Consider the following 21,264-nt stretch of genomic DNA (forward strand, 5'->3'; position numbering starts at 1 on the left):
CAAGTGCTATCCACCCGGCTGCATCATACCTGTGCCAAACTGTAATAGACTCCCACTGCTTCTAAATGACAGATGGGACTTACTTTGATTTATTGCTGTGTTGTGGATAATTTACCTATAAAGTGTTCTGCTGTCTTGCATTATGGATTAGGTTTCTAACAGTTTTCCATATGAAATTGCAGAGCAAGCCCATTACAGTTTCAACCATGTTCATGATGACTGTATAAAATTAGCTGTGAAGACATGAAGTTATACCAGTGCCAGATTTTACAAACAACCTGCTTTCTTTTCACAGTAATTATCATAGGGTTGGATACACATTAAATTAAAAATAATAAAAAAAGAAAAAGGAAACAAACAACAAGGAGCTAACTTCTGTTTTTCAAAGTCTGTGTTCGAATATAGCACAAATTACCTTTTAACAAGAGAAAACTGTGATTCACACCAGATAGATACACGGGTAGCAATTATCCCATTACACTAGAATGATTGTGCTTGTGTCCTGTACGTGTAGAAGGAAATAGCACTCAATATTACCTAATAAAATATTATGAATGAGAAATTATTCCTTGCTGTGCAGATTCGTTTGTTTCCTTTACCTCGTTAGGGAAGAAGGGAAGAAAGAAGGATTGATTATTTTTATCTTGATTTTTAAATCATCATTCTCTCCCGACCTCACCCTGTTTCTTGAGGTTTGAGTAATTAAAGCATGTCTGTCTTGAAAACATAATAATTTGTATAAGAAAAACATGTAATACAGATTTATAAAGTCTTTGGAATGCATAGGATAGCAGTAGGACTGAAACGTTTTCTCTGCCAAAGAATGTTTTAAACAGTCCTTTGTGTTCTATTGTATGCTAAATTAACAGTTTTGTCCAAGTGGTTACTAACCTTGAAAAAATATTGTAACACTAATTCAAGAAACCTCTATTAGAACACAGACTCAGTAATTAATATAGAAGTAAAATGTTTTTATCTCCATTTGTTTTCATAAAATGCACTAGACTTACCTTTTCCAGCAGCTTTCTGCAACCAAAAAAAAAAAAAGATCAACAAAACCTTTAGAACACATTTTTCTAAACACTAAATATTTACTAAAAGCATAATGAAAGCAAATCTTTTCATAAAAATGCACAGTGCTAAGGGATTACATTGTACAGTTTGCGGTTAGGAAAATGTTATTTTCACATAAGCATCTATACAATCTCCTTCTAGACAAAATAATAGTTCATCAGGTGCCTTTTATTATGGGCAGTGGTGGATGCTTATATATATTCAGGCAGAGCTGGCTGAACATATTTCTTCACTGCAGAATTTGATGTAAATGTAAAAAGAATTTTATAAAGTTTTGAAGAAAACACTGAGCAATTTTTAAATGAAAAGTGAAGGCAAGTCTTTGGGTGTTTCTTATTAGACATTTGATAGGAGCTGGTAACCAGAGTTTAATGGAGTTAGTTCCCCTAATTAAGATACCTCCCTATCCTTTTTCCTTTTTGAACTTTTTTTTTTTTTTTGCATAGGCCTTTCTTTTCCCCTGACTTTGTAGAGAATGTAAGCAAGTGAGAGGAGTGGGCGATCACCTGGCAGAAGAGTCTAGCTCTCTTTGTTGCTGCTTCACTCCTGCACAGCATCAGGAGTTTGTCAAGCCCTTGTTTGGGCAGCATCAGGCAGCATCAGAAGATGGACATAGCCTCACCTCAGCCAGGAGTAGCACCGACACCAGAGGCAGCCCGAAAGACTAACGCAAAGGAAAACTGAGGCAGAGAACCCCAAAAGATGACTGATCTGTGTAACAGAGGTAGTGGAAAGGCATGTCTGACTTTTTCCTATGGTATGCCTGCAAGGAAAAAAGCAGCTGAAAGTAGCAGGAGCCAAAGGATATGTGAAGTGGGAGGTGGGGAGGGATGAAGAGGGGAAAGAACTGGGACTGCACCAGGGGAGAGGCTGTCAGCTTGTTTTAGGGAAGACTGTGATAGTCATAGGAGCTTATAATAGGGGATTTGTTGACGGCCCTTGAATTCATCTGCTGAGAAGAGCCTCCCATGGGGCAGTACATGACCTTATTTGGAAGAAATTCAGAAATGGTTTGGCGTGCCCTCTGATTTTTGGGCAAAGGGATAGAGATGAGCCTCTTATTTCCACCTGTATTTCCCCCACTTACTTTGAGCATCAGCAGCTTCTGTAAGTGGACAGTGCAAATAAAATAACAGACAAGACCAAAATTGAGAATGATGAAGGGTAATAATTACCTGGACACCATCTCACATCACCCAGTCAGCCAGCCGCGAGGTTTTGGGTTGCATGGGCAGAAACAGTATAGCAGCTGAGAATCCTTGCTCCATCAGGTGCACCTGTAAGGCAGACGACAGTATTTACTGTTTAAACAGTTTTGCTAGGAAAAATATCTGGAAGGGAGTAAATGAACTACTATAAAAAGGGAAAAGAGATTAAAAACTCTAATGGACTATTTTGGGCCATTGATTTTAAAGCAAAACTATAAAAATCAGTGACTGACTGAAGAGCAATGGAACAATAAAACCACTAGTATATGTAACTCAGTAAATGAAAATATGATTCTTTATTGCTGAAAGATCGTGTTTTAAATTTCTGTTTTCAAAATATTTAAGAAACTGGCTCTTCCTCTGTAGAGTTCATGATTTGGGGAAAATAGCAAAGAACAGTAACCTTGCAAAACAGTGCCAAAGCCAGAAATTACTTGAGACAGACATAAACCTTAACTCTTCCTTGTTTTTACCTCAGCTTTATTTTCTTTCATAGTTTCTCAATCTATCAATCTGCCCCCCAAATCGCTACACCCGTGTCCAAGGCAGTCTCTGCATCTGGCAGAGAACGTCTGTCCTCTTTTTCCTCAAAAGCCTCCACAGAAACTGTCTGTTTTGTGGGGTTTAGAGAAGACAGGACTCTCATATAAACCTTCCACCAGTCTTGCCATCTCAGGAAAAGAAAGGTTTCATTTTCTGAAGGATGCTATGCCACTTATGCCAATGAATTGAGAGCTTCCTGAGGGAGGCTACAACGGTGTAATTACATAGAATAATGTGACAAAGCAGAAAAAAGGAGAAAAAAGTGAATAATGAAGCCATTGTACTGTGGCATATCCATTAATGTTAAGTGTATGCCCCATTGCATGTGACATTTAAATTTGCAGTACAGTTATGAACAGAGTTGGGAACAATCCTGTGGCAGGCTGAGAAAATGAGCTGTGTCTATCCGCAGCGGCTGAAGGCGATTCCTCAGTGGGGTCGCCTGGGTTTCTATGTCACATCAGGGCTATAGGCAAAAAATGGCTCAAAACAGAGTTTAACTTTGTAATTTACATTATATGCAACTTCTCACATACTTCCCCTGGGTGACAGAGAGGGCTTCTGTGCTGGCCATCTATTTGAGAAAATGTCAGCATCAGACATGAAAAACAGAAGGAAACACCAGCTTATACTTGACGTGGCTGCTCCTTTAGCCCTTACAATCATTAGATTACCACAGGTAGTTATTATTTATAGCGGGGTTCTTTCGTAACACAAGTTGTAGTCGAAGCAATATTCTGTTTCTGTAGTTCTCAGAAATTAACATCATAGAGCCTATGTGCTACGTTTGATTATAACTATTCAAAATGGTGTTTCACTGTCTATGTAGCTTTAAAATATATTGAATTGTTGTGAAGACATTTAAAATTCTCCCGGCTCTGTTTTCACGTTCAGTTGAGAAACAAAATATAAATTAAAAGCCTTTCCTTGCCTTAGCAGCTTGTCGCCTGTGTTTTTCACATAGCCCGTGTGTTGCTTTCTCTATAGGGGATGCACTACTGTTCTCTTGGGAAGGTTTCCCTACAATTTCATGGCCATCGCACAAAACTTTGTGGTCTAGATACAGATCTCTTGAAGACTGAAAAGGGGCCTGGTGATCTTTTATTAATCTATCGCATGCTTAAAAAACAAGCCCCTCTCAAAACAAAACAAAACAAAAGTTCTTTTAAACAAACCCAAACACTTTTCATTGCCCACCTGGAAGGACCCTCCTCAACAGGGCTATGCAGGTGCCAGGTCGGTTTCACCAGGGGTCCTGCACTTCAGCCTTTTGATGGGATGCCATTGTCAGTGCTGGTAATAGTGTCTAGAGTACCAGTTCAGAATAAAAGTGGACTTAGATTATCAATTGCACATGTGAAACAATAGCCATCGGAGGCTATCTTACTCACAGCCAGTGGTACTATAATGCAAATTGCTTCTCTTGCCATGGAAACAAAGGCTCCTTTACTCTATACTTTATACTTATACTTTACTTTATACTTTATACTTTATACTTTATACTTTACTTATACTTTACTCCTACTCTATAACTAAGGTAGATTTTGCTAAAATTTCAGATGCTGAACAAAGTGCTCCTTAAAATTCTTAAGATGGGAAGAAATAGATACATATTTTATAAATCTGATTTCTGTTAAGTCAAAGAAAATGTAAGGAATCCTTAGGTCTTTCTAATTTAGAATTTTTTGTAAAATTTTTAAGAACCTTTTGCTAGCCTTTCACTGCTTTCACGTTTTTTCATAGCCTCTCATATATGTTTTGCCCACTTCTCCAAAGCTCTCTATATTTCTTCTTCTTGTTATGGAAGAAGGAAAAGAAGAAAATAAAGGTATTATTTGGCAGAAGTTCCATTATTTCTCTTTAGCAGTTACAGCTTTGTGACTTTACCTTTGGATGAACCCAGCTATATTGAATAAAACACTGTCCCTGAGTGTTTCTGCAGAAATGATCAACACAGAAATACAGTATCATCATTTGTTTGAGAGTTAAATCTCCATAGAGATGTGGGAAGTAGTCCACTATTACTAAGAACTTTTTGTCTGTCTTTTTGGAGAATAAAAAATAAGATTTACTCTTTATGTAAGATTTGATGCATTTTGATGATTGATTTCTTCACAACCAGAAATATCACAAGAATTGTTAGTCTATTTGTTCAAAGAAAGCTATAAATTGCCTTAAAATATGTTCTTTGGAGAATGTGCTCCATTGGCTTTTTCTATCCCTGATAGGCTCCAGCTCTCTTATTTCTCATTTTTATTCTAGTTAAAGAATTATCTTGAAGTCTTATTAAAACTTTTTAAGTTTTTTCTGTACCTAGTGAATAAGTTGCATAATTCTAGAATACAAGAGGATTCATCCTGTCACTCACACGCATTCCTCTGGAACTATCAGGTCTATAATGATGCTTTTCAAGGGTTGCTTGGAGTATTACTTTACTGCCATGGCTGTCATTTGTCAGAGAATCTAGAGATGCCTTAAATTTATTTCCCTAAGGATGTCTCTGAAGTGTTTATACTTCAAGACTAGATAAAGACAAGGTAAGGAGAAAAAGAAAAAAAGAAGATTACAGATATTTTGTAAGAATGAATGAAACACAACAGCTGGGAGCATGAAGAAGAGGAGCAGTTTGTCAGAATGTTGCAGCTGGTGGTGCAGAAGGCTCAGAATTGTCAGTATTGTGTGACATTGTGTATTAACTTCAGTGATTCAGGTGAAGCTGGAGACTGGAACAGTCTGACAAACAGTTTTAGATTATCTGAAAAAATAAATCATAATCTCCAAGTCTCTTTTATAAGTGAAAGGGCTCTTTGCATCATGCAGTGACAAGCTGTATGCTCAAATAAAATACACAAGAAGGTTTCAGACTGTATATGTTAAACAATAGATCATAAAGTAATAATAGTATTAATGAGGTTACCTGCTCAGAGCAGAGGTTTTCTGGTCTCCTCTAAGCTCCTGCGGTTCTTAAAAAAAGTCTTAGTACTGCAGCTGTCTGACACTGACTCGGGTGTTTACATGTGAAATGACTGCAGGGAGGTGGATTAATTGCAGCCAATGGCCCTGCGCAGACCTTTCTTTCCCACGAGTAGCATCTGCATGGGATGAGTCTTTGTCAGTGTTTCCCACCACCGTGACTCTGTGTAAGTGATTATACTTTATTGGAAAAGCAAGGTGAAATGTGATTATCTACATCGCTATTTCTATCCCTATGAAGAACAAGAGAACATTATGTCTCTCTCTACCTTGATACGTGCTTATTAGGCAAAGCAGAAAAGACACTGGGAGATGCCCAGCCTAGAAGAACCATTTCTTCATCATTAGGACACTACTGTGAAATGGAAGGCCAGTTTCAGGTCTCCGATCAGAGGTCAAGAAAAGCGATACATCCTATAACTGAGCAACTGGACCATCTTTGTACTGAAGAATCTCTTTGCCTCTCCCTTTAGCTTTGGGCAGACCTTCCCATGCTTGATAAACTTATTGCCATGCAAGTGTCTTTGAAAAGGATCCATTTAAAAAGCAAGTTCTTTTTGATGAATTGGCATTTTCCACTAATTAAAACAAAAAGCACTGGCAAGCCATAATTAGGTCTTATCGGAGGCAGAATTTCCAGGATCAGCAGCTGTGTCGTGCCAGTGTTTCTGTCTTGCTTGTGCTGGTGCTGCTAGTAGCATAGATGTTGGCACAACACCAAGCAGATGTAACAATTACGGCGCTAATAAAACTTGTTTTTTTCTTTTCATTACAACTATTAAACAATAGATATAAAGTAACACAATTTCAACCTAATTATACCTTTTTCTATATTCCTTTTCTAAATTACTACTTCAGATTGCTTCTTGAAATAACTGGATTTCATGTGGGCGAAATGCTAACAACTAAGCATGCCCATTTAGCTAAAGGCGTTGTAGCACGTGCTGAATTTAGCATTATGCAATGTTTCTGTGTTGCAGGATCAATGGGATAAGGTGAAGCGCATGCCACAGGAAACCACAGCTTCTGATAGGCAGACCCAACACCTGTCTCTCAAAAAATTTCATTCAAAAGAAAATAGGGATTGGCACTTCTCACCCTGTGTTCAGAGTCGGCGGCAAAGGTAGCTGCAGCATGCGTTCAGTGCCTAGGGACAGATGTCCCCATCACAGGTCCTTAAGCTGCCCAGACTGCTGCTTGTGCCCAGAACTGAACTGAAGGCGTGACTGAGCAGAGACGAGCTGATCTCCCTCATGCCCAGCTTCACCCAGAGTGCATGTGGGGAATAACCCCTTCTGCCTCCTCTCCCTCCACTCCAAGCAGTTGTTTAAATGTATATTCTTTTTTACTGGCACAGGCAAATTGAAAAGAAAAAAAAGAAATCCAAAGCATTCAAAAGATAAGGAAAATTGTACAAGATGACTAGACAGGTATTAAATTTCACTTTGAAACTGGTAACTTTAAGGAGACCATTACAGCATATCTGATATTTTTAAATAAACTGTCATCTGTACAGTATCTTTCTCATTAAAAAAGAAAATCATCCTGCCTTGGACTTGATACAGTTTCACCTATAGTAGCATGGAGAAGAGATGCTTTTCTTTTATGCCTCGGAGCTTTGATAGTTGTTTCATTAAATCAGAGTTCTGTCATTGCCTCTGTGAAGAGAGGAACTGAGCCTGGTCTTCATGCTCCTTCCCTCCCCTCCCCTTTTTAAAACAGTAAAGAGAATTTGTGCAAGATAAAGAACAGACAAAGAAAACAAATCCTATTCAGAAAATTCCCTATAACTTAGTTAATTTCTCAATTACACTAATTGAAAAGAACAATAGTAAGAGATTGTGTTTTTCATGGCAATTGAAAGGAAATGTTTAATTACTGCATGTAAGTAAAATGACAGCTTAAAGCATTCTTGCAAGCAATAGTACTCTTTGGGGGGTAATTAGTGAAAAATAATAAACAGATGATATCTTTTAGGCTAAACAAATCAGTTCCATCTCATGATAAAGAACTATAAAAGTGAACCTATCACACCATTCAGCAGCAAACTTACTTTTTATTTTCATCTATGGTTGATTATAAACTGGTTTGGTTTCTTTTTTCTGTGAAAATACCTGTATGCTAAGGAGAGTAGCAGTGAGAAAGCAGATTGTAGAAATATCTCTGGATTCGTAGTGAATTCAGCCATTCAGTGACTGTGGGATGGAGAGGTGAGCTTATTACTTTGCCCCTACTGAAATAAGATAACCAAATGGTTGATTGGCAGGTTCACTGTTTGGTGTCTTTTCTGAACACAACCAGATCTCTGGTCATTTGAGAACTATCTGTGCATACTAATTTTTGGTATATATGGTTATCATCACAGATAATCGTCCTGTAAGTGAATGTTAAGGTTAGTGCTAACTTCAGGTTAGCAAATATTCGGTTAGAGATTGTCCTTTGGTACCTCGACAGTCAGATCAAAAGTTCAGCTGGCTCATGAAATAACCTGCCATTGTAGGCTGGGGGACTACGCATAAATGAGAGGTGTTTGTGAAATGAAAGTCATTCCTTTTTCCAATGAGGTTGGGGGAACATATGCAAAAAAAGGGATGGGGAGTTGAGTCTTGTCCCCATTTGAAACATGGAGATATTTCAACATGCAAACCCTTTCTTTCTTTTCCTAATAATCCCAGTCAAAGCTAGGATGAAAAGGATTTTAAAAGGATGAACTGTACAAACACCAGACGTACAGTAACCCTTGCAAGGGGTACAGCAATGTTTCTTGATTCCTGGTTGAATTTCCAGTGGAGGACGAGAGTCCCCTTTGGCCACGTACATGGAAACCATCTGCAGCCCTCTACTGAGTATGAAGCAGGAGCCTAAAGAGATTATTTTTAATGTTAGGACAGAATCAATGAGTCGACTCTATAGAGATGAAAAAACTGTTGTCATATGGAAGAGAATGAGCACTGCAAATAGCAAATACATAGTAGCAGCTACTGAAGATAATGCTTTTAAATGTTGGGCGAGACTGAATAGAAGTCGAGCTTAAAAACTTTAGGAATATTTATCCAGGATTCTTTAAAGCTTGGGAAGGTGTTTTTGACTTTTCTTTCCTTTCTGTCCTCTGGTAATCTAAAAACCATTCAAGTCCTCAATCAAAGGCAGTAGGTGAAAGCTTAGACCCATGCTGTGTTTGCACAACATGAGGGCCTTGCAGTAATGAGGAATACTCGTTAGCGAGGTAGGATTCCCTCGCTGTAGAAGAGAGCTGATCGGTGATCATGTTCTCCACTCCACTCTAGCTGCCAGTAGCTGAAGCTGCAGGCTAGAGGCATCAGCACAGCTAATACAGAGCGGCAGACCCAGTATATTATTGTTTGGTTCTGTAACTGTGAATCGAGGCACACAAACAGTTGGTGGATGCATTGTAGGACTGACGACGACTGCAGAGAGGAGATAACAACTTTGGAGACCTTATATCACCCAGCTGACAGGTTCATTAAATAGCACCGTTTGCAGTCTGAGATGGAAAAGATGCATATAACGGTATCCTGCAGTATTTACATGCCCTGCCCAGACTCCCACAGTCAGACAATGTCTGGGCCAAAAACAGGGGTTCCCCATCTTCTGTTAGCAGGAATACCGGGTTTACCTCATTTACACCACTGTGTGTCGGGAGTAATGCTTGCAGCTGGAGACATGTTAAGGAGTTAAAGAAGAGAAAAATACCAGGTTCACAGAATAAATGTGACAAGAGAAAATTGAATCGAAAATCTATTAAATAGCTATTAATAAATATAAGCTATACAATTCTTCTCATTCCTTTCCCATTAATCTGTAACTTAATGTCTTTTATTATTATTTTAACATAGAACCCACTTACGAAGTTAGACTGGAAGTTCTTGCAAAAGGAAAAAACGTGTAGCCTGCTGTCTATGATTGTCTCATGTTATTCAAATTCTTCCTGGAGAATCAAGCCTCAGGGATTTTTTTCAGATGTTATTTTTATTTATACAGTTTAGAATATTCATTCAGCAAACAGAAGCAATATCATGTGATAACTATTGAATACTGGGTTAAGAGATAATTTTAAAAGCTTGTAAACATCTATTACCTAATTTCTCAAATGATTTAGTGAAAAAAGCAAATTAATTTCTTATTTCCTGTGAGAGGGAGATATCATAAAAAGGGGGAAATGTGCCATATGAAATTACCCATTCTTTTTTTGGGGGGGACGACATGGAATTTGTATGTACCATTTTAATAGCATTGCATAATAGAATATATGGAATTTAATTAAAACAGCTTATAAAATGATTTAGCCAAGTGGCTGCTTTAAAATACACAATGTTTTCATTCAAAATAGTATCTTTAAATGGAAGTTACGTATTTTTATTATGTAGTCTTTGGACAGAATTTTGCAAATCTTAGCCCTTTAATCTTAAAAAGAATATTTTGATGAAAGATTGTTTTTAAAAACTGATGTTACTCCTTTTTCATAAGGAGAAAAACTGTTCCCCTTTATTTTCTTTCAATACTCATTCATTGCACTTGCACTTACCATTCTGCTGCAGAATGAAATCTCAACAAATCAAATATAGATATATTGCTTACAAATTAATTGCCTGTGAATTTTTTTGTCAGATGAAACTTCAGTTTGCATTTTTTAAATTCCCTCATCAATGTAATTTAAGTGGTAAGTCAACATTCAGTTGAATACCAAATTTAAGCATAGTAGACATTACAGATATTTCTGTGAATTGTAAACCAGAATGTTATTTTGATATGTTTTATTTTTAACTAGGAATTGAAGTTTCCTGCATATTTAATAGTTTGTGTAATTCCATGATTATTTGCTTTCCAAGTCCACTTACGCATTTTGAATAATTTTGAGAAAGAGGCAATAAAACCTCTCATGTAGTTAATATGGCAAAGCCTCTCCCGAGCTGTGATTCTTTGCAAATGTGTGCTTATCGTTCAGTTCTGTCCATGTCCATACAGCTCTCGTTATCTCCAGAGCTATGTATTAGCACTGCTTGAGGGGGAGGCGGATATTTTTACTACCAAACACACTTTCCACAAAGGAAAATTTTCCACCAAAACCATTAACCTTTCCACACACCAAGAAAATTATAGCCATTTTCCATCAAAAAAAAAAAGAACAAAATGCATAATTATGTTTTAGCTTAAAACATTTTACATTTTGTTTTGGATAGCTTGAGTGTTAAACTGTATTTGCTTAAACAACCGTTGCAAATGCCATCCCTCCTGTTCTGTATCTTGGGATCCCTGTTGAACCTCCCCTCTTTCTCTGAAAGGTTGTCTGTCTGGTACCTCCTGCAGAGAAGTGAGGGGCCTAAACCTCCATGAATAAGCGAATTAATGCCAAACTGAGACAACATTAAGTGTTTACATGCTTTAAAATAATTCCCTCTCCCCTCCTCCCCCACCCCCCCAAACTATTTCAGAAAGTTTTTCACCCTTTTCTTCACTGGGAAAGAAAAAAAAAAATCTGCAGGTAGAAAAAAAAATGTTGTGCCCAGCAAAGTGAAGGACAAGAGGAGAGGCAAAGCTTCTTTGTTCCTTCAGCTCGTTTCAAGGCCTTACAGCACAATAGCACAGAGAAAAAGGATTTTGACATCAGTGATGCCTGCTTATATTTTGTGGAAAGTGCAGGAATTACATTTGAACTCCTGAGGTATAAACCCAGTGAACTTTCACAGGGATTAAAAAATACTGGAAACTTGTTTTGTAACATTGTAAACTGTGTGTTTATAGAAACACTCTACCAAGAAAAAGCTATTTGAATAATATGAAAATATTTGGCCTGTGCCTTTTTATTCAACACTTACTTGAAAACCTATTAAGATGAGTTGGTTTTTGAAATGCCGTATGCTCTGCCAGGTAAGATAACTGACAGCCACCTGAGTCATGGGTCTAGTCACTACTAAAAAGTTAGACAGGGGAGAAATTTTGTAATTATATTGCTTTATTAGAATGAAATCCTCTATACATCAGACAGTTCTGTAGTTCAGTGCATTTTGTCAGTTGCTATTCAGTGATGTGCTGGCATACTAACTACCTTTCCCTTACTTTGACTCAGAGAGAACCTCATTTATTGCCCTTCCAATGCAGAGTCCATGCTTTTTTCGGTAAGGAATCTGAAACACAAATATAAAATCCTCACCTGGCATGTGATAACTAAAGATGCATCAGTGCCTCCCTGTAGCATTCACTTTCTTCTTTTGATAACCAAATTTATTAAATGTCTTCCTTTAAGTCTAAAATTCTAGAAGCACAGTTATAAGGGTGAATGATTGCATTTGAAAGTAATCCTTTAGTATTGTCCTGTTGGATCAGATGCTATATATATGTGTATCACAATAGTGCGGTTCATATTTTAGAATCTTTAAATAAATTATTATTTTAAAATACATGTTTACAGTTATGTTTAGCTAATTGGTCAGTGCTAGTTATTTAGACCTCCCCTAGGGTCAATGGAGAGAGAGATAAGGATGAGAAAGGTGAGTTTATTTCATCTATGCAAGACATGAATTTTAGAATGAGATTAATTGCCCCTTGTTCTCTCTCTCTTGTTATGAGAGAGTCAGGATAACAGGTTTAAATTAGACTCTTGACTTTTAGAAAGCTGAACTAAAGTATCGCACTAATAACTTTCCAATCTTTGTTGTCAGTTCACGTTTTTCAAGACTGTTTAGCACAGAAGGAGAGCAGTCTTAATTTTGCAATTCTAAAAGTTTCTGTTCAAATTCCAGTTTTGGTGATAGGCAAGTTTGCTGCCTTTTGATTTGCTTGATTTTTTGAAAGTAGTAGTAGATGAAAATTACAAAGATGAAAATCATGCAAGTGTTAGGATGTATAAGAGGTTTCTGGGATGTCTTCTATGTGACACCTGCTATGTAGACTGTAACGTGTCATCTACGCAGAACTGATTTGCTTTAGGGTATGTAGACCTCATCCTGCTCTCACAAGCAAAGCTGGTGTAAGACAGCAATTTTCTTTTCTTTGACATGTACTACTGCCAGTACTTCCCCCAGTTTGGTTGTGGGCCCATTGCGAGTTTTCCAGATATCAAGCTGGAGCAAGCCTAGTAGAAAAATACCTAAAGGCACGATATTGTCACTAGGCTTGCATAATACCTTCAGGAGTGTGCTGATGAGTTCAATGATGGTATGAAGCTTAGGATGGCATAAGGCTTCAAATCTAATATTATAGAAAGATCAAGATAATTTATAGAAAGAATGAGTTGAGTTTTGAGAGGCAAAGTAATAGGAATAGGATGAAATTCAGAAATTCAAAATCCAAGGACTCAGGTTCTAGTACAAGGTGCTGCTATAAACTGGAAGATGAGCACAACAATTGCAAGTGGCAAGGAGAAAATGAGGAATCTGGGTGATGAAGCTGCTCATAGAATGACTGCAAACAACCATTTCAGTGCATCTTGATTTTCCACTAGATGGGAAAGAAATAATAGTATGAACTACGAATCGGTGAGACTTCCTCTAAAATACTGTGTACAGTTCTAGTAATTGCAGTTGGAGAAGGATGAACTCAAACTAGAACGGATGAAAAAGAAGAGGGCCAGTATGCTGTCTTCTGAACAAAAAGTAGAATTGACTACTTGGATGAGGCTGGGAAGAGACACGATTCCCATCTATAAACACTCTAGAGAGAAATACCAAGGCACAGGAGCTTTTTGAGCTGCTAGATAGTTTTGTACTAAGCATTAGTTGATTTAAACTGCATCTGCATACATTTAAAATAAGGTTCAGAACTATGAATAAGACCAGTGAGTTTCTTGAAACAATATTCTTAAAGGATTGATGGAAAGAGAAAGTCTAACTGGTTTTGAGATGGCTTGATTTGTTTATAAGGAGTTATACGATGTGAGGTTTTGCAATAGCAGGGGAATAAATTCAATAACTCAGGGGACCTGTTTTTCCTAATGTAGTTTAGAAACCATGCAGAATTGTGATGGTTCTTTGCTTGGTGTTCATTATTTAGAAAGGCTTCATCTTGATCAAATTGCCTTCTCTCACCTTTCTGCTCCTTCTCAGTGAGTTAAATCTCCTGCATATTATAATGCTGCTTAGATTCTTCTTTTATACATGGCAGGCAAGCGTTTTCAAACCATTTTAAGAATACTGATGAATTTATTGCATCTAAATTGTGGGACAGAACTTGCTTAATTCAGCAGAAGGATTTGACAAATGATCTCTGCTTTCCTTTTACATTTGTAACCAGTATAAACGATTTATTTTTTTTCCACATCTCATTGAAAAGTTTGTTTTTGTAAGGCTGTGGCTTTGACTGGATATAAACCTCCAATAAAGTAAAAGTACTGTTTCCTCTTTTTTTCCTAGCCTGTCTATATGTGATTCATTTTATACTAACATCTTATACAGTATGTTAAAAATAGCATTAAAGTATTTTAGTAATGTACTTTAAGGGTCAGGATTACATTTGTGGTAAAAGGAAAGAGAACCTGAATATAAACATTGAAACATTTTTACAGATGCTTATAGTTTTTTGGGGGAGACTTTCCTAGAAGTGAGGCTCAATTGCCAAGGACAAAATTGTTGTACAAAGTGCAAAAGGCGTATCATTCAAGCTGGATTTTCAAATGAAGGTACAGGGACCTAGGTCCTTTGAAAAACTAGTCACTTATCAAAGTTGTTGAGTGCTGACATTTTGGAAAAATCTGACATTGGCACTTGTTTCTGAAAGATATTCAGGTACTTTGGGTGTGACCAGGTCCAGGTCCAGGTACCGTACATGCATATCATTATTTTCATGTTTTTTAACTGATATTATTCATGTGTTTCATATGTTTATATGGTTTATTGTATCAAGGACTGAATGTTGAGCTGTAAAGATTATTAGGACTCTGAGAATTTTTTCAGCTAAAACAGGAAACTTGCTAGTTATGAAATATTATGAGGAAAGGACCTGGTAAGCTCAACTTACATACTAAAATATCTTGTGAGAGATCAACATTCAGGTTTCTATTTTACTGGTTTCACTGGCATATTGCCTGTATTGGGATACTGTCTTAATTTTAAAATATTTTCCCTGCTTCATTTGCAAATCATTATGAAAAAGACCTCACTCCTCTCCTTTGCCTTTTTCCATACCTATTTTTTTTAAGGATAACTAGTTTCCTAACCAACTGTACTAAAGACCTCATATGATCAATGTCATACTACTCACCTTTTGCTGGAGGAACAGAGTAGCAGAATTTTGCTACATAGAAGGAGCCCATGAATAAGATTATGGCTGAAACAACAAGAAACAGTTATTACTGGATGGTGCTTTGCAATAAAAATCTGTGAAATATTACTTAACTTTGAAATCCACTTAGCTTTTGCCTATTTCAGCAATTTTATTTGTTTATTTGTGTAGCATTTATGGGCATTTTCATTTCAGTGATGAATATAAAACGCTGGGATAGAAATTACTGAAATTATGGCAGTGCAATATATAAATCACATTAATATACATACTCATTTTAGGACAAACAATTCACTATTAATCTTAAAAAAAGAGATAGGTGTGGAGTGGTCAGCAACATAGTATTTCTTCCATTCAGTGAGATATTGAAAAGACCAGGAATACATAGTTGTAACAGGTATGAAAACCAACATCAGCATTCAAAAATACTGTTTACTTTTATGAAAATATAAAACAACATGTAATGAATTTGAGAAAGAGGAAAGTTAAAGTGCAAAAAGAATATATTCATTGTACAGGCGAAAAACAGAGTAAATAGTATAGAAGCACAGCAGGATACAAAAATAGGTATTTGTATGTATAATAAAAGCATTTAAAACTGCATCAAGTAGGATCAGAAGGCTTGTGAACTCCATATTTCAGAGTATAAGCCAGCTGATCCAGGGAAAGAAAGAAAGAAAGATGATAATGTTTTTATTTAATTGCAGTCAGTTACATCATTATGCATTAAGTTTTTTAAAGCAATCTGAAAGCATTTGATTACCAGAAAACATATTGAGGTTAACTGGACCACATTTAGGGTTTTATGGAAATAAACTCTTACTTGGGTGTAGTAACATTAGGCAAAACAACAATGTTCCCATTTTAAGAAGTTTATCTTCACTTTCCTTTGTCTTGCCATGTCTTCATCCAGCACAGGCTCTGCTGAATAGCCTGGATGCCTCTTCTTTCTCTCTTCAGAACCCTGGAATTGGAGTTAGTTTGCCGTTGCCTTTAGAGGCCTCTGACGTCCCTGTAGATGTGCATAGGTGGAGTCCCTTACTAAATAGTTCCTCCCTGGAAAATCAAGTGCTCCTTGGTGTGAGGCAGGAGCAAGGATGAAAAGGCAATCTGAAATTAAAAAAGAGAGTTTTAACACAGTCATTTATATTTTGAATGTAGTCTGGTGCTTCTCATGTGGCGTAAAAAAAGACACACAAACAAAAAAAGTCAGTTTTGAGGGAACTTGCTGTGGCTCTGAAAGTTATTTCACGCAGATGTAAGAAAAGCACCAGAGGTACTTTTGTGAATGTGGAATTAAGGCATCTCTTTTCTGAATAAACCAAAACAAACAAGAAAAAAAGCAAACCAACCAACCCTCCCCCAAGCAAACCAAAATTTTCAGTCTAGAAGGGAAAAGTTACAAGATACAGTGTGATGAGAAGAGTCATTAGAGAGAAATGATTCCACTCACATATGAAGATGCAGGTTCAAGTGTCGGGTCTGATGGATGACTCAGGATCAGTTACAGCTCTTTTAAATATGATTAAAATACAACGTTTTGACAAAATTTAACTTCATTGACAATTTTATCAACTTCATATGTAAAATCACACTTAGAAAAATCAGGGGAAGAAGCTACTGAATTTTCGTATTTATTCAAGGGATTCACAGTGCTAATGAGAATTTTTTAACCTTTTTGACATTTTTTTTTCCCAGAAAACAGTTCAGTTCTCTTTAAGTTATTTGCATTTTTTCATGAACTAAAAAAGCCAACTTCAAAAATCAGTATAATTATTGAAAAGTGAAGAATGTCTCCATTTCTAACCATTATTGATATCTGTGGTATCCACAGGGAAAATAGTCTTCAAAGGACAAATTAGTGTTTTATTACACAAAATGAACAAGACCATATTAATTTTGCTCTCTTTGTATCTTCATTTTAGCACACTTTTTTGCAACTGGCATGTGACACACCACAGTGAGAACTAATCTGGGAAACCCTCAATATTGCCAATAACATATAGCAGGCTGAAAAAATGAACTTGCTTTCCTGAGAAATAAAAAAAGCAATCAGGACTGAGTTAGTGAAAGATATCAGTTGCTGAAGAAAAGAGTAAGTTAAAATTTTGAGACAACGCTTCACATGAATGCTCTGACAATGTCAAGAAGGGAGTAGTAGTAGCATGAATGATACAGAATATGAGTCAAAATCACTGAGAAAGATTAGGAAAAGATTTATTACAGGGTGATAGTGATAGTATACTGTACACTCACAGGGTCAGATATTTTGACATGGAAAGAGACCTTGATAGTATTTTAAATGGTTAAATATTTCTGGGAATTGTGGGAGACTTTAACTTCCTTGTTGTAGGTTTTTTAAAGAAAATGTTGCTAATGTGCAGCTGTCCCTATTATTCTATGTGTTATTAATTTGGAAACATTTTGAGACACACCAGTGATAAGCACTACATTCCTACTAGTTTTATTTTTTCTGTTTCCCTAAAATTCTCATGTGTAAGCATAAACCCTAGTAGAGAAAAGAACTCGCTTATGTGGGAGAAAGCACCTATTCAAATAACAGCACTAATGAAAAGGAGCAGTGTAAATTGCTGGCAAAGCAAATTGCTTTTAGCACGAATGTTCTCTTCTTCAAGGTCAATCTGGTGTAAAAGTCCATTGCAGCTCTCTTGCATTATACATCTCAGTGGACGTATATTTTTTATTAGCAAGGATTACTCTTTATTAGCATTGCTCAAGCACATTTGTATGCAAATAAGATTGGGTAGAGGGGTGCAGTCCCTGTGCTAGGGAGCATAGTGAAGTCCTTTCCCCGTCCATGTGTGCTACGACACATGACACGTTACATATCCTTACACAAGGCCACAGCAATGGAGGCCTGGACACAGGCACGAAGGGGACATTGCACAGTGCAGCATCTTCTTCTTGGTTTTGCTGCAGAAAAGCTGGAGCACTGCACAGCGGCTGGGACTATGTGACTACCTTGGTGAGATACATAGAGCACTGGGAGATCTCATGTCCTTTCCCGCTAAGTAAATCTGTGCCTAGATTAGCTGTAACTGATTAGTAGGGTAATTTTAGAAGTAATACTTTGTTTATGCTAGAGCGTGTCTGTCTTCTGGTGACCCAGAACTCTGATTCAAACCCACAATGTATGGATAAATTTCTCCATATCAGAACAGGAACCAATGATGGGCATGCAAATTTAAATCTCACTTCTAAAGGGTGAGGGTGAAGAATTCTTGCTTCAGAGGTGGAAAATAGCTGTACAGAGGTTAAATCAGACTTACATATTCATCATACATTGTTAAATAGTCCCATGCACAATTACTGTCCTCTTATTTGTGGAATGCATGTTGTACGTGTGGCTTCATCTAATCTTTTGCCACTTTGCAGAGCAAAAATCAATTTCAGTTCCAGAGGATGGAGCAGCCTTCAATTATACAAGTTAAAGGATATGTGCTGCAGTTCGTAAGGAGTGCATGTACATTATAAATGCATTTAATTGCTGTGCAGAGATGCTGACCCTAATTAAGACTTCACTGGCTTTTTCATTGAAAACAGTTAAAATTGCCTAATTAAGCATGAAGAAATGAAGAAAAAAATTAAATGAAGACTCTTTACATAAGTAAACCAAGTTTCTGCCAAGTTTTAACTCACCTATAAGTCTGGGAGGGTTTTCATCCTTCTGTGTCTCAGTGTCTTATCCTCTTCAACTGAGACAAGGTTGGGGGGTCTGAGGGGCAAAAGTCTTGGTCAAGCAGTACTTGTCCATTTGCGGTTTAGGCAACTTCTGCATTTTGTGGGTCTCAGATTTATCATACAGTTAGCACAGTACAACTCTGAGCATGTTAGTTCAGGACTTTCTTTTCTGAAACTTATGCTATCCAAAAAGACTTCTGAAGAAGGGAAGCAAACAAAGCAGAAGGCAGGACAGAGGACTAGTAGAAACAAGGAAACCAAATGCACAAGGTAGATGAAGTGAGGTCTTCTGAGACTCCTGGGTCCTGGCATCTCTCTCTTCCCCCACTTTCTGTTTCCTGATGCCATGCCTGTTTTTCCAGTTCACTTCTCTCTTCTCTTCATTCCTCCTGAGGAATGCTTTCTACTTCATTATCTCCACAGATTTTAACTTTGTTCTTCCGTCACTTTATAAGCATACACAACATTAATATGTTGCATATTAATACAGCATAGCCACTTCCTGAAATTTCACACCTTAAACTCTCTCTGAATGCAGCACTGGAGACGTAGATGCACACTTTGTACAGTTTCCCTTTCTGCTGCATGGAATGAGCTAAAAATGGCGTTGGTGTATTTTCACGACTTCTGTATAGCTGGGAATTTAGGGAACACATGACAAGTGTGAGGGTTTCGTTTCTAAAACTTACATATTAATGTGGATATTAGCATCGCCACTAAAGGCAGTTTCTGTAATTTGTAGTTGTGCTGTCATGTGAGTAATACTAAATTAACTAATATTTGTGTGAGGGTTCTCTGACATACAAATAAAATGTTACATTTATAAAATATGTAAAACTTAAGTGGATACATGAATGAATTTTCATTTTGTAGGTGTCTTTAGATAGTAAAACAATGTGGGGGGTGTTTCTGATTCTTCCTTTTGTTGTCCTGACAGTACAAACAAGTGGAACAGTACATGTCATTCCACAAGTTACCTGCTGAAATGCGCCAGAAGATCCATGATTACTATGAGCACCGCTACCAAGGCAAGATCTTTGATGAAGAAAACATTTTGAATGAGCTCAATGATCCCCTCAGAGAGGTAAGATTAAAGTATTTGAGTATTTCTTCATGGTATGGAAAACTTTCATGTCTTTGCTGTTTCTGTGTTGAAATGCTCTTTCTGATTCTATTCTGTAATATTTAATCTCACTTGACCTAGTCAATGAATGACCAGGAGAATGAATTTTATATTAGATCGACACAAAGAAATAAGCAGATTTACACTCTATTCTGAACTAGTCTGTCAGAGTCACTGCCACGCAAGGATGTCAAAGAGTAAGATCCCATCTGTAATTGTTCAGAGGAACTCATGGCTTTCTGCCAGTCTTTAAAATAGAGAGGGGCTGGACTAGAATGGTCCTGGGTGACAGGTTTTTTCTGCTCTCCCTGCTTGCTAACCACACATCTGTGCAGATGAAACCACTGAAAGCCACCAGTGAAGGGAGAGCTGCTTTGTTTCATTCTGAGTAGCATCCTTGATTAAGATGGTCTTTATCTGAGATCAGGAAGCTGGAATATGATATACAAGCCATTAAAAAATCTCTTTTGTTAAAACCCTAGTCTGTATTCCAGTTCTGGGGGTTTTATAATGTTATGTTATGTTATGTTATGTTATGTTATGTTATGTTATGTTATGTGTGGAAGCAGTTGGAATTTTCTTTGGCAAGGTGCTTGTGTGGGAGGAAGGCAGCATTCATCTTGCTGTAACAGAGGTAGCTGCTTAATGGGAATATAAATGACTGTCTTCTGTTGCGAGGTGCTCATGCCTGACCTACTCAAGGATGTTTGTGTTATCAGTTGGCTGATACCCTCTACTGAAAGGAGGGAAAAAAAGAACAGAGGAGAAGAATGAAGCTGAAAAATTCACAGAGAAGACAGCATAAACAGGGAAAAGAAAAAAGAAAAGGGGAGAATGAAGGAGGAGCAGTCTAATATGTGATGAAAGCCTCGAAGTCACTGAGGCGAAGGACTCCGGAGCGGAGGATCGCGCTGGGGGACCCTTCCTAAAGCGGCAAAACCGTGGCAAAAACCACGAAGGCAAAAGCGCAGGGGGTGAGAGGGTGCCCCAGCCTGCCCCTTCCCCGAGCCAGAGGAGGGAGCTCCTGACGAGCAGCAGCTCTGACTCAGTGTGGGTGGGGACAGGAGGGACAGCGGCAGTTTAAAACCCAGTGTACCCACCATTTCAGCGAAGCCACCCAGGTGAAGGGCTCCGGAGCGGAGAATTGCGCCACAGAACCCTTCCTTCTCGAGGGTAGCAAGGCTTGAAGAGGCGGATGAAGCATTCTACAAGCAGCTGGCAGAAGTCTCACAATCGCTAGCCCTTGTTCTCGTGGGGGACTTCAACTTCCCGGACGTCTGCTGGAAATACAACACGGCAGAGAGGAAGCAGTCTAGGAGGTTCCTGGAGTGTGTGGAAGACAACTTCCTGACACAGCTGGTAAGTGAGCCTACCAGGGGAGGTGCCTCGCTCGACCTGCTGTTT

At 37.7% G+C, this 21,264-nt stretch overlaps 1 protein-coding gene across 1 annotated transcript in view; it reads left to right on the top strand.

Moving 5' to 3' along the window:
• The window catches only part of HCN1 (hyperpolarization activated cyclic nucleotide gated potassium channel 1), a 188,783-nt gene that overhangs the window by 123,967 nt on the left and 43,552 nt on the right, over positions 1-21,264 (top strand). The window contains exon 4 of the mRNA XM_019472621.1: positions 19,675-19,821. Coding sequence (XP_019328166.1) covers positions 19,675-19,821 — 147 coding nt within the window. The remainder of the gene's footprint in view (positions 1-19,674; positions 19,822-21,264) is intronic.

This window comes from Aptenodytes forsteri, unplaced genomic scaffold (genome assembly GCF_000699145.1).
Source record: "Aptenodytes forsteri isolate BGI_AS27 unplaced genomic scaffold, ASM69914v1 Scaffold597, whole genome shotgun sequence".
Classification (NCBI taxonomy): Eukaryota; Metazoa; Chordata; class Aves; order Sphenisciformes; family Spheniscidae; genus Aptenodytes; species Aptenodytes forsteri.